Source organism: Amblyraja radiata, chromosome 3 (genome assembly GCF_010909765.2).
Source record: "Amblyraja radiata isolate CabotCenter1 chromosome 3, sAmbRad1.1.pri, whole genome shotgun sequence".
NCBI lineage: Eukaryota > Metazoa > Chordata > Chondrichthyes > Rajiformes > Rajidae > Amblyraja > Amblyraja radiata.
Window position 1 is genome coordinate 107,452,876 of NC_045958.1, and position 15,140 is coordinate 107,468,015.

Here is a 15,140-nt window from a genome sequence, read left to right on the forward strand (position 1 = left end):
CCGATGATGGATTAGTAGTCCCCAGTAAGATATTGTTCGTGTGCCAGGGTAACGGTGGGCCGAAAGGCCCGTTTCCGCGCTGTATCTCTCAACTAAACTAAACTAAACACGTGCAGTTTTTTTTTTAAAAACCTGGAAGTTCTTTAATAGCCTGTGCCTGTCTGGAGCAGCAGAGATCAACCAGAAACAGCTGCTAAGTTCAAAAGTTAATGAGCGTGTTTTTCCAGTGGCCAAATTTTAGTGCAAGTCAGCGATAACAATCTGTAGTGTGTGGCAGTGCAGAACAGATGAATTTCCAGCCAATGAATTTGAGCCCTGGTTAATAAGATTTAAAAAAATCACTTGAAGGCAGACAAAAATGCTGGAGAAACTCAGCGGGTGAGGCGGCATCTATGGAGCGAAGGAATAGGCGACGTTTCGGGTCGAGACCCGAAACGTCGCCTATTCCTTCGCTCCATAGATGCTGCCTCACCCGCTGAGGAAGAGAATAAGGGTCTAGACCCGAAATGTCACCTATTCCTTCGCTCCATAGATGCTGCCTCACCCGCTGAGGAAGAGAATAAGGGTCTAGACCCGAAACGTCACCTATTCCTTCGCTCCATAGATGCTGCCTCACCCGCTGAGTTTCTCTAGCATTTTTGTCTACCTTCGATTTTTCCAGCATCTGCAGTTCTTTCTTAAAAAAAAACACTTGTCTAGCTTACAACCTAATGCTTCGATTAGTTTAGAGATACAGCACGGTAACAGGCCCTTCAGCTCACCGACACTAACACTATCCCACACGCACTATTTGTAATCACGTATTGTCTTTCTGCTGACTGGTTAACATGCAACGAAGGCTTTTCACTGTACCTCGGTACACGTGACAATAAACTCAACTAAAGTAGAGACGATTTACAATTTTACCTGTACGTCCTTGGAGTGTGGGAGGAAACAGGAGCGCCCGGCGAAAACCCACGCAGGTCACGGGGAGAACGTACAAACTCCGTGCAGACAGCACCCGTAGTTAGGATGGAACCTGGGTCTCTGGCGCTGTGAGGCAGCAACTCTACTGCTGCGCTTGTTCAAGAACATTAGAGTGCCATGGTGGCACAATTGGTAGAGCCGATGCCTCACAGCGCCAGAGACTCGGGTTCAGCCGGGTGCTGTCTGTGTGGAGTTTGCATGCTCTCCCCTGTGACCACGTGGGTTTCCTCCAGATGCTCCAGTTTAAGAATAAGGAGTAAGTCATTTAGAACGGAGATGAGAAAACACTTTTTCACACAGAGTGTTGTGAGTGTAGAATTCTCCGCATCATCCTTCTAAACTCCAGTGAATACAAACCCAGTCTTTTCAATCTTTCCTCATATGACAGTCCCGCCATCCCAGGGATCAATCTCGTGAACCTATGCTGCATTGCCTCAATCACAAGGATGTCCTTCCTCAAATTAGGAGACCAAAACTGTACGCAATATTCCAGATGTGGTCTTACCAGAGCCCTATACAACTGCAGAAGAACCTCACTACTCCTATACCGGAATCCTCTTGCTATGAAGGCCAACATTCCATTAGCTTTCATTAACATTCCATTGAACCAGCACCGCCATTCAATGTGATCATGGCTGATCATCCCTAATCAGTACCCTGTTCCTGCCTTCTCCCCATAGCCCCTGACTCCGCTATCAAGGGTCTGGGAGATCTTTGTGAGCAACATTTAGTGAAAACACGGGTGTGGCACGGTGTCGCAGCCATATAGATATGGTGCCTCGCGGCGCCAGAGACCCGGGTTCGATCCTGTCTACGGGTGCTTGTCTGTACGGAGTTTGTACATTCTCCCTGTGACCAACATGGGTTTTCTCTGGGATCTCTGGTTACCTCCCACACTCCAAAGACGTGCAGGGTTGTATATAATTGCAAATTGCCCCTAGTGTGTGTAGGACAGTGTTAGTGTGCAGGGATCACTGGTCTTGTGTATTCGGTGGGCCGAAGGGCCTGTTTCTACGTTGTATTTCCAAGAAAACAGGTACAAGTAAACAAAAGGATTCTTAGGGGATAAGAAGCATAAGAAATAGATCAGGAATAAGCTAATTGGTCCTTCATGCTTTATCTGCTGTTCAATAAGATCATCACCATAAATCCAGTCTTGGAAGTAGATTAGTCTTTTAGATCTTATAATGAGACAGTCTATCTTCATTTGAACACCAGCCAGCCTGTTTCCCGGGCCCTGTGGGAATAGATCGAGTAAATGTACACAGAGCCGGCCTTAGGAGGTGCGGGACCCAATTGGGAACAATTTTCATAGAAATATAAATAAATAATTATAAATGAGTCGCGTGTCGTGAGCAATATGACGGTCAGTCGACTTTAAAAAAATCTTAAACCGCGCATGCGCAGATTGTTCTCTCCGTAAAAATACAAATAAAAATAAACAATGTAACAATTCAAATTGCCCAAGGCTTCCAAATCTCCTTCTTTCTGAATTACTGAATGGGTGAGGGGGTGGAGGGTGATGGCAGGTGGGAAAATGGTGGGAAAAACCAACGATAGATCACTCGATGAAAAAGACGTAGTACGGTCATGGGCAGATTCATGGGTAATTTTCGGCCCCATTTCTGTAACCGGATTCCGTCTCCGCACCAAAGATCCCACAGCGGAGCAAAGATACTAGTGCGGAGACCGAAGCCGGTTACGGAAACATCATCGTAAAATTAAGTTATTTGGTAAAAATCTTCTCATTTTCAGAATTATAATTTTTTAACACAAACTGTTCCCCCGCAATGTTGATTACACTGCGAGTCGGGTCGGGTTACTGAAATGGATGAAAAAAAGGCCCACGTTCCGCTCCGTGGCGTACTACACGTCAGCTCATTGTATTTAGAAGGAGTGGTCTATCTTGCTTGCTATAGGAACTTTGGGAAATACGGGAGCACACCAGGACAATATGAATCAGTTGTCATCTTATTGAAAGACTATACTAGTTCAAGGGACTAATTGGGGGGAGAGTTCCTTTCACAGCGTGTGGGGAGTCGAGCCAGGGATAAAGTTGCGGGGAGGGCAGGAGCGTTGAGAAGGAGGGGGCCGCTAAGGTCCGTGAGGCTGAGGTTGGGCAGGAGGGGGGGGGGGTAGACGCCATGAGAAATGAACTCAGCAGGACAGACAGCACTGCGACTCTGGAGAGAAGACCCTTCTTCAGACTGAACTGAACTCTCGTCGGTGAGAGCACTTGTGATTGTCTGAAGAAGGGTCTCAACCAGAAACGCAACCCTCTCCCCAGAGCCCCTGCCCGTCCCGCTGAGCCACCACAGACAGGGAATTGAAGGTAGACACAGGGGGGGGTCCACCTTCAACTTCAGAGCCAAACAAAAAACACAGAGTGCTGGAGGAACTCAGTGGGCAAGGCAGCGGCGGGAACATATCACTTATCAGGATCCGCCATGGGCCAGGACTCTTCCCCCCTCCCCGCTCCCCCCCAACAGAAAGGATCCGCAGATGTAGCCATCACTGCAAAACGTCTAAGAAGGAACTGTAGATGCTGGAAAATCGAAGGTAGACAAAAATGCTGGAGAAGCTCAGCGGGTGAGGCAGCATCTATGGATCGAAGGAAATAGCCAACGTTTGTAGAAGGGTTTCAACCCGAAACGTTGCCTATTTCCAGCATTTTTGTCTACTGCAAAACGTCAATGATTCCGGGAATGCTGAGAGAGCTAGAGAGAGGCGAGATGGGGAGCGGGAGAGAGAAAGCGCGTGAGAGGGAGAGGGAGGGAGAGAGTGAAAGACAGAGAGACAAAACGTGGGTCGGTAGGTAAATTGAATGACTAAACTGTTGCACACCAAGAAGCTCACCAAGAAGAAGCCCTCAATCATGATGGTGAGTTTTAAGAAATTCTGAATGTAGATCGATGCATTGATGACACATTCCTCGGTAAATGTAATTGTGTTTTGAACAAGTCTTAATGACGCCGCGTGAATTGTATTCAAAGGAACTAAGTGTCATTAATATTTGTTCAAAAACACAATTACATTTACTGAGGAATGTGGATCGATGCATTGATGATACATTGTATAACTACTTGTTAACAACTGGCTGTTAACAAGTGCTACAGTAGTAGTTAACAAATCGTTTGTGTCTGATGGCCGTGCAGCGGTTGTTATCCATGTTCGTTTTGTAAAAATTTCCGTATGGCAAATGTTTTTTTTTAGACTTTATTTAACAAAGCAAATTTGTATTTCCGGAAAATTAACGCGGGGCCCCCTTAGGCGAGGGGCCCAATTGGGAGAAATCGGTCCAATCGGCTTAAGGCCGGCCCTGAATGTACAGACTCTTTTACCCAGAGAATTGAGAACCAGAGGACATAGGTTTAAGATGAGGAGGAGAAAGATTTAATAGGAACCTGAGGGGTAGCATTTTTTTACTCAAAGGGTGTTGGGTGTGTGAAACGAGCTGCTGGAGAAGGTAGTTGAGGCAGGGACTATCACAACATTTAACACTTGTGCCCTGTGCATGGCATGATATCGTTTAGAGATACTTTCAAGAGAGAGATAGATAGGGCTCTTAAAGAGTCAGGTGATATGGGGAGAAGGCAGGAACGTGGTACTGATTGTGAATGATCAGCCATGGTCACATTGAATTGCTCGAAGGGCCGAATGGCCTACTCCTGCACCTATTGTCTATTGTCTACAGCGTGGAAATAGGCCCTTCGGCCCAACGAGTCTGAGCTGACCAGCGATCCCCGCACACTAGCGCTATCCTACACACATACACACGAGGGACAATTTTACAATTTTACCAAAGCCAATTAACCTGCAAACCTGCACGTCTTTGGAGTGTGGGAGGAAACCAGAGCTCGCGGAAAAAAACCCCACGCAGTTCACGGGGAGAACAAACAAACTCCACACAGACAGCACCCGTAGTCAGGACTGAAGCCGGGTCTCTGACGCTGTGAGGCAGCAACTCTACCGCTGCACCACCGTGCTGTCCCGTGAATACAGTGTATCATTGAGTGAGAACATATTGGGTTCTTGTTGCCACCGATATATATGTACGTTTCATAGCCCAATTACCCCGCAAAATCACATGATGTGGCTCAGTGTTATTACGTTCCAGACCCCTGATTAAGATATTGAAGGTCTCAGAAAACTCAACGGCTGATTAGAAACAGCAAGAAACAGACAGTCCATGAGATAGATGCCAGTCTAATGGCAAAGTTTGTGTCCTGGAATGTTTATGTGCTGTGTTTAACCAGGAGTGTGTCGATTCTGTACGGACACAGAGTGCTGGAGAAGCTCAGCACATCAGGCAGCATCTCTGGAGAAGTGATACCACACCTGGAGTATTGTGTGCAGTTTTGGTCCCCTAATTTGAGGAAGGACATTTTTTCTATTGAGGGAATGCAGCGTAGGTTTACAAGGTTAATTCCCGGGATGGCGGGACTGTCATATGCTGAGAGAATGGAACAGCTGGGCTTGTATACTCTGGAGTTTAGAAGGATGAGAGGGCATCTTATTGAAACATATAAGATTGTTAAGGGTTTGGACACGAAATGCTGGAGTAACTCAGCGGGTCAGGCAGCATCTCTGGAGAGAATGAATGGGCGACGTTTCGGGTCGAGACCCTTCTTCAGACTGAGAGCCAGGGGAGAGGGAAACGAGAGATATTGACGGTGATGTAGAGAGAGATATAGGACACATGAATGAAAGTGAACTACGTTTCTGCGAGATAGAAGGAGATGATAGGCCAAATATCCTACTCCTGCACCTATTTTTCTATGTTTCTATGATATAGGAGAAGAAGTAGTGGCGAGCAAAGATACTGTGATCTTTGGTGGCTAGGCTGAGGGGTGAAAGTGCAGCTAGGCCCGGTTGCCATGCCAACGGGTGCAGCAGGCCGCCCACTTGCTTGTCGGCGTCCATTAGTGTGAAGGGCTGGCCTCAAATATATTTGCCAGGCAGCTCGCAATGCAAATGGTCACACCTCTATTGTCTTTGAACGGCTGGGGGGTGGAGGGCCGGATAGAAGTCTTAAAGCGAACACACACACAGCAAGAGGCTCCGTGTGAAGGAAGCGGCCCTGGTGCTCCATTGTGGACTGAGACTGAGAGGGGAGAGAGATCTCTGTGCCAGAGTGAAGATAGCTTGCAGGCATTTTACTCCCCGCCCGCCCTCTGCTGTGTTGCCGGCTGCGTCTGGGATCGGCCCGTCGACTGGTCGAGACTGCGCGGAAATACTGAGATGCCGGAAGAACAAAGCAGAGGAGGTGAACTCACTTAAGCTGCGCCCCACAGATAGAAACCGAGCGGTGATGTTGTGCTGCGGTGGCTTTAGACACTGAGAGTAAAACCTCCCTCCCACACACTGGGGCCTGCAGTACCAGCTTGCGTGGGCCGCTTCTTCCTCTGCGCCCGTGAGTGTAAACAGTTCCTTTAAACATTCATTCCTTACCCACCCCTTCCTCTGTACACCTGTTTAGGAAAGATTATGTTGTTCGCTACCTCCCCCCCCTCCCCCTCCTTTTTTGCTTTCCATTAGACGTGTAAACAAAAATCACGGCCTCAATCTGGAAGGAAACTAGCAGCCACCCCACATGTGAGAACAAGAGGGTTTTTTGTGATTTTTAATGCTTGCTAAATTCAAGCTTGGGAGAGTGGAGTTAAGCAACGCATCTTTCGTTGAAGCTGTGTTTGATTTCTGCACCAAGAATTCTTGTTTGTGGCAGGGAACTGCATATGCTGGTTTACACCGAAGATAGACGCAAAATGCTGGAGTAACTCAGCGGCTCATGCGGCATCCCTGGGTAGAAGGAATGGCTGACGTTTCGGATAGAGACCCACCTTGGAGTCTGCAGAAGGGTCTCGGCCCGAAACGTCACCCATTCCTTCTCTCCAGAGATGCTGCCTGTCCCGCTGAGTTACTCCAGCATTTTGTGCCTGTCTAAGAATTCTTCTGACTGCAGAATTCACCTTCATTTACCGGCTGAGCCCATAAAGGGTGACATTTGTCAAGGTCCTGGTTATTGTAACTGGCAATGTAATCTTTAGTTCTGATCATTTGTAAGGCTGTGTGTTTGTTTGATGTGTGTCAGAACTGCAAAGGGTCTCGACCCGAAACGTCACCCATTCTTGGTTTCTTGGTCCTCCAAAATATTCCAAATGGAAATTTAAAATTGGAGGTTGGTACCCAGCCATCTCCCCCCTCCCCCTACACCTCTCTCCTCCTCCCCCTCTCCTCCCCCTTCCCCCTCTCCCCCCACCCCCTTCGCCCCCCTCCCCATCCCTCTCTCTCTCCCGCAGCCCCCTCCCCCTCTGTCCCTCTTCCACCACGCCCCCTACCCCTCCCTCCCCACTCTTCCACTTCTCTCCCACTTATCCCACCCCTCTCCCTCCCCACCCATTCCCCTACACCTCTGTCCCTCTTCCACCCTCCCTACCCCATCCTCCCTACCCACTCTTCCACTTCTCTCCCCCCCCCCCCTCCCACTCTCCCTCCCACCCTCTCTCCAGAGATGCTGCCTGTCTCGCTGAGTTAGTCCAGCTTTTTGTGTCTGCGGTGTTTATTCGATGAATGGATGCTGCTTTTAAGAGCGGTTTCCAAGTTTCTATTGAACATAGTATTTGTGTGTGATCACGGTGGCGCAGCGGTAGAGTTGCTGCCTCGCATCGCCACAGACCCGGGTTCCATCCCGACTACTGGTGCTGTATGTATGGCGTTTGCACGTTCTCCCCGTGACCTGCGTGGGTTTTCTCCGGTTGCTCCGGTTTCCTCCCACATTCCAAACGCGTGCAGGTTTGTATGTTTAATTGGCTTCGGTAAAATTGTAAATTGTCCCTAGTGTGTGTAGGATAGTGTTAGTGTGCGGGGATGATCGCTGGTTGGAGCAGACTCGGTGGGCCGAGGGGCCGTTTCCATGCTGCATCTCCAAGGTCCAAAGAAGGAAACAGATGGGGCGGCAGGGAGGCGCAGCGGTAGAGTTGCTGCCTTCCAGCATCAGAGTCCCGGGTTCGAACCCGACCACGGGTGTTGTCTGTACGGAGTTAGTACGTTCTCCCCGTGCGGGGTTTCCTCCAGGTGCTCCAGTTCCCCACCATACTCCAAAAATGAGCGGGTTTGTAATAATTGATATCTAATTACTAATAATGAATTGCCCCTAATGTGTAGGGATTGGATGAGAAAGTGGAACAACAATGAGCGAGTGTGAACGGGTGATTGCTGGTTGGCGTGGACTTGGTGGAACTGCTGAAGTAGATGGAGTGGTAAAGAAAGAATACGGTGTGCTTGCCTTCATCGGTCAAGTCTACAGGTCTGGAAGTCATGTTGCAGCTTTATAGGACTTCGGTTAGGCCGCGTTTAACTGTGGTGTGCCGTTCTGGTCGCTCCATTACAGGAAGGTATATGGGGACTGGAGAGGTTGCAGAGAAACTTTACCTAAACGCTGCCTATATTAGAGTGTATTAGCTATAAGGAGAGGTTGGACAAACTTAAATGGGTCTGAAGAATAGCCCCGACCCGTAATGTAACCAATTCCTTTTCTCCAGAGATGCGGCCTGGCCTGTTGAGTTAAGGGCCTTTCCCACTTAGGCGATTTTTTTTTTAGGCGACTAGGCTTTCGCCACATGGTCGCCAGGGTGTCGCCTATATGGTCGTGAGTCGTCTCCTCGGTCGCCTAAGGAGTCGTAGCGTTTTTCTGGTCGTCGCTGGACTTTGAAATGTTCAAAACATTTCGGCGACAGTTGGCTTGACGCCAGTAAGCATAGCCTGACTTCTCCAGACGTAGGTGCTGTCGTAGGTTGTTGCCAGCATGACGTAGGTTGTCACCGGTGAATTCCATTGGCGGCTAATGAGACCACACCTGGAGTATTGTGTGCAGTTTTGGTCCCCTAATTTGAGGAAGGACATTCTTGCTATTGTGGGAGTGCAGTGTAGGTTTACAAGGTTAATTCCCGGGATGGCGGGACTGTCATATACTGAGAGAATGGAGCAGCTGGGCATGTACACTCTGGAGTTCAGAAGGATGAGAGGGAATCCCATTGAAACATATAAGATTGTTAAGGGCTTGGACACATTAGAGGCAGGAAACATGTTCCCGATGTTGGGGGAGTCCAGAACCAGGGGCCACAGTTTAAGAATAAGGAGTAAGCCATTTAGAACGTAGACGAGGAAACACTTTTTCTCACAGAGAGTGGTGAGTCTGTGGAATTCTCTGAGGCAGGTTCTCTGAATGCTTTCAAGAGAGAGCTAGATAGGGCTCTTAAAGATAGCGGAGTCAGGGGATATGGGGAGAAGGCAGGAACAGGAGCAGCATGTGTGTTGGGTGGTGACGTATTCCATTCCTTTATCGTCCTTGGGTAAAGGGAATATTGGTAGCAAAGTTTATTGAAATTTAGCGAGTTGATGATGTAGGGACGGTTATTTTGTCATGTTTCGTGGCAGTTGGAGCTCTGGGATGATCCTGTGCTGTACTGTTCTACGTTTTTTTTTTTTAAGTGAACGATCAAATGTCTGTCCAAATGAGCATTGTTGGCATCAAAGATCCTATAGCAAGCAAGATAGACCATTCCTTCTAAATGCAATGGGCTGACGTGTAGTATGCAACGGAGCGGAACGTGGGCCTTTTCTTCATCCATTTCAGTAACCCGACCCGACTCGCAGTGTAATCAGCGTTGCGGGGGAACAGTTTGTGTTAATAAATTAATAATTCTGAAAATGAGAAGATTTTTACCAAATAACTTTTATTTTTACGAGGATGTTTCCGTAACCGGCTTCCGTCTCCGCGCTAGCATCTTATGGGATCTTTGGTGCGGAGACGGAAGCCGGATATGGAAATGGGGCCAAAAATTACCCATCAATCTGCCCATGACCGTACTACGTCTTTTTCGTCGAGTGATCTATCTTGCTCGCTATAGGATCTATGGTTGGCAGATGTTGAGCAAAGAAATGACAAAGGAGGCTTTGGGAATGTCAACGTTAAATTCTCTAATTACAGGTGACTTCTACAAACACTCTCCCGCCCACATCCTCTTCCCCCTTCCTCCAATAAAAGTCGATTAACCAGTCCCACAGTTCACAACGTTCTATTCCTCTTGGGATCTCACCTCCCCAGACAACAATCGGCCTATCAAGGAACCTCCATGCCTGATTGAGGTCATCTGTCGCTGGACCTGATCTTATCTTGCTTCCAGTCCTCACCCCCACCTCCCCACAATCAGTTTGGAGAAGGGTCCCGACCTAAAACATCACTTATCCGTGTTGTCCAGAGATGCTGCCTGACCCGCTGAGTTACTCCATCCAGCACTCTGTGAAACGTCACCTATCCATGTTTTCCAGAGATGCTGCCTGACCTGCTGAGTTACTCCAGCACTCTGAAACGTCACCTATCCATGTTCTCCAGAGATGCTGCCTAAACAGCTGAGTTACTCCAGCACTCTGGAGTAGTTATCATTTTAGTTTTGGAGATGCAGCTCGGAATCAGGCCTGGTGGCCCATCGAGTCCACGCCGACCATCAATCATCCATTCACACTAATTCGATGTTAGTTACTGTTGTTTATTATTTGTTTGTCACGTGAAAAGGCTTTGCAGCGTGCTAACCAGTCAGCGGAAAGACATGATACAATCGATTTTCAGGAATGAACTACAGATGCTAGTTTAAATCGAAGATAGACACAAAAGGAGGGGTTGACAAATTGGGAGTACAAGGATGGAGTTAAAGGGGAAGCGAGTACAGGAAAAGTTACGAAGGACACCCAAATTAATGGGACGGAAAGTTCAAGAAGGGATAAGAGAGTAAGGTCAGGTGATATAGGAACCGGTGTGAGAGAAGAGGTGAATATCGAATCAAATGTTTTATATATGAATACGCAAAGTATAAGAAGTAAAATGGTTGAGCTTGAGGCTCAGTTAGAAATTGGTGAGTACAATGTTGTGGAAATTACAGAGACATGGCTGCAAGAGGATCAGAGCTGGGAACTGAATATTCAGGGGTATAGCATATGCCCTATGGAAAAGACAGACATGTGGCCAGAGGGGATGAGGTGGCTCTGTTCGTAAGGAATGAAATGCAGTCCCTTGCAAGGAGTCATTGTGGATAGAACTGAGACATTTAGGGTAAAAAGACCCTAATGTGACATCTACAGGCCCCCAAACAGTAGCCTGGAGACAGGGTGCAGGAAATCCTACGGTGTTTATGGGGAGATTTCAACATGCAGGTAGACTGGGATATCAGGTTGGTACTGGACCCCAAAGAAGGGACTTTGTAGAGTGCATCCAAGATGGATTCTTAGAGCAGCTTGTAATGCAACCTACCAGGGAGAAGGCAATTCTGGATTTAGTGTTATGTAATGAACCGGATTTGATAAGGGAACTCGAGGTCTCAGCGGCCTAAGCAGAACTTTCCGGCACCGTTGGACTCCTCTCGGAGGCCATGACCTCTGTTGATAATCCAGAAAGGCTCTGGGACCAAGGGTGTGGAAAATCAGCTTTCTCTCTCTCTCCATCCCTGCCCCACCCTAGTTCTCCGACTAGTTCTACTGTCCTCCTGATTCAATATTACTGGTTGTATAACGCGTTGTCATTGTAACATAGAAACATAGAAAATAGGTGCAGGAGGAGGCCATTTGGCCCTTCGAGCTAGCACCGCCATTCATTGTGATCATGGCTGATCATCCACAATCAGTAACCCGTGCCTGCCTTCTCCCCATACCCCTTGATTCCGCTAGCCCCAAGAGCTCTATCTAACTATCTTTTAAATTCATCCAGTGAATTGGCCTCCACTGCCTTCTGTGGCAGAGAATTCCACAAATTCACAACTCTCTGGTGAAATTTTTTTTTTTCTCATCTCGGTTTTAAATGGCCTCCCCCTTTATTCTTAGACTGTGTGGCCCCTGGTTCTGGACTCCCCTATCATTGGGAACATTTTTCCTGCATCTAGCTTATCCAGTCCTTTTGTAATTTTATACGTTTCTATAAGACCTTCCTTATCATCATCCGCTTTGATCTGTCATTTTCACACCTACATCTCTAGGCTCCCTCTCCCCTGACTCAGTCTGAAGAAGGCTCTCGACCTGAAACGTCACCCATTCCTTCTCTCCAGAGATGCTGCTGAGTTACTCCAGCTTTTTGTGTCTATCTTCAGGATAAAGGGAGGGAGCCTAGTTAAAGTAGGAAATGCTGCTGTTGGAGTAGTAGACACTTTAAACAGTTGATTGTAACGAGCGATTGCAGATCCACTTCTGTGACAAAGAGTCGCTGGCTTAGGCGCCATCTTGCAAAGAGATGAATGGCAGAGTGAGTTAATTCTTCATTTTCCAATTTTTTTCGTCCACAGTCCCGGGTTGGCGGGACTGTCATATGCTGAGAGAGTGGAGCGGCTGGGCTTGTACACTCTGGAGATTGGAAGGATGAGAGGTGATCTCATTGAAATATATAGGTTTATTAAGGGTTTGGACACGCTAGAGGCAGGAAACATGTTCCTGATCGAAACCCTTCTGCAGACCGGTTTCCGAAGAAGGGTTTTGACCCGAAACGTCACCTATTCCTTCGCTCCATAGATGCTGCCTGACCCGCTGAGTTTCTCCAGCATTTTTGTCTACCTTCGATTTTTCCAGCATCTGCAGTTCTTTCTTAAACCTATCAGTATGCTCAATTTTAATTTAGTTTATTTTAGCGTAATTTAGAGGCACAATGTGGAATCGGGCCCGTCAGTCCACCGTACACCGGTTCTATCGTACACAAGATGGACGATTTTAAAATTAACCTACAAACCTGCACGTCTTCGGAGTGTAGGAGGAAACCGGGTGAACATACAAACTCCGTACAGACAGCACCCGTAGTCAGGATTGAACCCGGATCTCTGGCGCTGTGAGGCAGCAACTCTACTGCTGCTCCACCATGTCGCCCTATGGATGTGCCATAGAGTATTATGTTGGAACTGAATTTCTGCGACAGACATATGCTGAGAGATTGGAACGGCTGGGCTTGTACACTCTGGAGTTTAGAAGGATGAGAGGGAATCTTATTGAAACAAATAAGATTATTAAGGGTTTGGGCACGGTAGAGGCAGGAAACGTGTTCCCGATGTTGGGGGAGTCCAGAACCAGGGGCCACAGTTTAAGAATAAGGTGTAAGCCATTTAGAACGGAGACGAGGAAACACTTTTTCTCACAGAGACTGGTGAGTCTGTGTTCATACCGCTGGGGTGTAAACTACCCAAGCGAAATATGAGGTGCTGCGCCTCCAATTTGTGGTGGGGCTCACATGGAGGAGGCCCAGGACAGAAAGGTCGGATTCAGAATGGGAGGGGGAGTAGATGTGCTGAGCCACAGGGAGATCAGGTTGGTTATTGCGAAGTGAGCGGAGGTGTTGGTATAGGTGCTTTGATGCACAGAGGAATCTTGGTGTACAAGGCCATAACTCCCTGAAAGTGGTAACACAGTTAGATAGGGTTGTACAGAAGGTGTACGGTTTGCCTTTATCATTGGGTCAAAAGTTGAGGAAGTCATGTTGCAGGTGTTTAAAACTTTGCTTTTTGTATTGTGTGTCGTTCTGATCGCCACACTTTAGGAAGAAGGTGGTGGCTTTGGGGAGAAACATAGAAAAATAGATGCAGGAGTAGGCCATTTGGCCCTTCATGCCAGTACCGCCATTCAATATGATCATGGCTGATCATCTAAAATCAGTACCCTGTTCCGGCCTTCTCCCCATATCCCTTGATTCCTGTAGCCCTTAGAGCTAAATCTAACTTGTTCTTGAAAACATCCAGTGAATTGGCCTCCATTGTCTTCTGTGGCAGAGAATTCCACAGATTCACAACTCTCTGAGTGAAAACTTTTTTCACCTCAGTCCTAAATGGCCTACCCCTTAAACTGTGACCCATGGTTCTGGCCTTCCACAAGTGTGCAGGGTGTCTTCTGAGCCAACAATGAACCTACCAGGCTGTCCTGATTACTCCTGGTCTATTCTCGCCTCATAAGATCATAAGGGATGGGAATAGAATTAGGCCATTTGGCCCATCGAGTCTACTCTGCCATTCAATCATGGCTGATCTATCTCCCCCTTCTAACCCCATTGTCCTGCCTTCTCCCCATAGCCTATGACGCCGGTACTAAGTAAGAATCTGTCTATCTCTGCCTTAAATATATAAACTGGCTTGGCCTCCACAGCCTTCTGTGTCGAAGAATTCCACAGATTCACCACCATCTGACTAAAGCAATTCCTCCTCATCTCCTTTCTAAAGGAACGTCCTTTAATTCAGAGGCTAGGATCTCCAGTCCTAGACTCACCCACTAGTGGAAACATCCTCTCCACATCCACTCTATCCAAGCCTTTCACTATTCTGTGCGTTTCAATTAGGTCCACCCCCCCCCCCCCCCCCCACCTCATTCTTCTAAACTCCAGCGAGTACAGGCCCAGTGCCGACAAACGCACCATCTGAGATGCCTGTTAAATCATTCCCCACTCACTTTAAACCTATGCCCCCCGATTCTTGATTCCCCGACCCTGGATAAAAGACTCACACAATCTATTCCCATCATGATTTGATACACCACTATAAGATCACCCCTCAGCCTCGCGCGCTCCTTCATTGAATATGGCCCGGATGCCCTGTACACATGATCCCGAAGTTGGGGGAGTCTAGAAACCGGGGCCACACAGTTTAAGAATAAGGGGTATGCCATTCAGAACGAAGATGAGGAAACACGTTTTCTCCCAGGGAGTTGTGAGTCTGTGGAATTCTCTGCCTCAGAGGGCGGTGGAGGCAGGTTCTCTGGATACTTTCAAGAGAGAGCTAGATAGGGCTCTTAAAGATAGATATGGGGAGAAGGCAGGAACGGGGTACTGATTGGGGATGATCAGCCATGATCACATTGAATGGTGGTGCTGGCTCGAAGGGCCGAATGGCCTACTCCTACACCTATTGTCTATTGAGACGCGCAAATGAGGCCCAAGTGGGACAGGCCCATAACTCGTTCTCACCTTGACCACAGCTGGCAATGGCCAGTTTCCTTTAGCGTCGGTACTTTTTTTGCATATCTTTCATTCATTTGTTCTATATCTCTCTACATCATTGTCTTTCGGGCCTGTCACACTTGGCGATTTTTTTCATTGGCTGACGTATCAGGTCACCGAAAAATTCGGGGCTGGATGACGTGTGATTTTTACAAGTGTCACAATT

At 47.7% G+C, this 15,140-nt stretch overlaps 1 protein-coding gene across 6 annotated transcripts in view; it reads left to right on the top strand.

The window, feature by feature from the left end:
• The window catches only part of stox2 (storkhead box 2), a 189,003-nt gene that overhangs the window by 121,640 nt on the left and 52,223 nt on the right, over nucleotides 1-15,140 (top strand). The window contains exon 1 of one of the 6 annotated variants that reach the window (XM_033018528.1): nucleotides 5,832-6,232. The exons of 3 other annotated variants lie outside the window; for them this stretch is intronic. In XM_033018528.1, coding sequence (XP_032874419.1) covers nucleotides 5,935-6,232 — 298 coding nt within the window. In that variant the 5' untranslated portion in view covers nucleotides 5,832-5,934. Of the gene's footprint in view, nucleotides 1-5,831; nucleotides 6,380-15,140 lie in introns of those variants that run through there. 2 more of the 6 variants (XM_033018532.1, XM_033018531.1) reach the window with 2 other exon arrangements.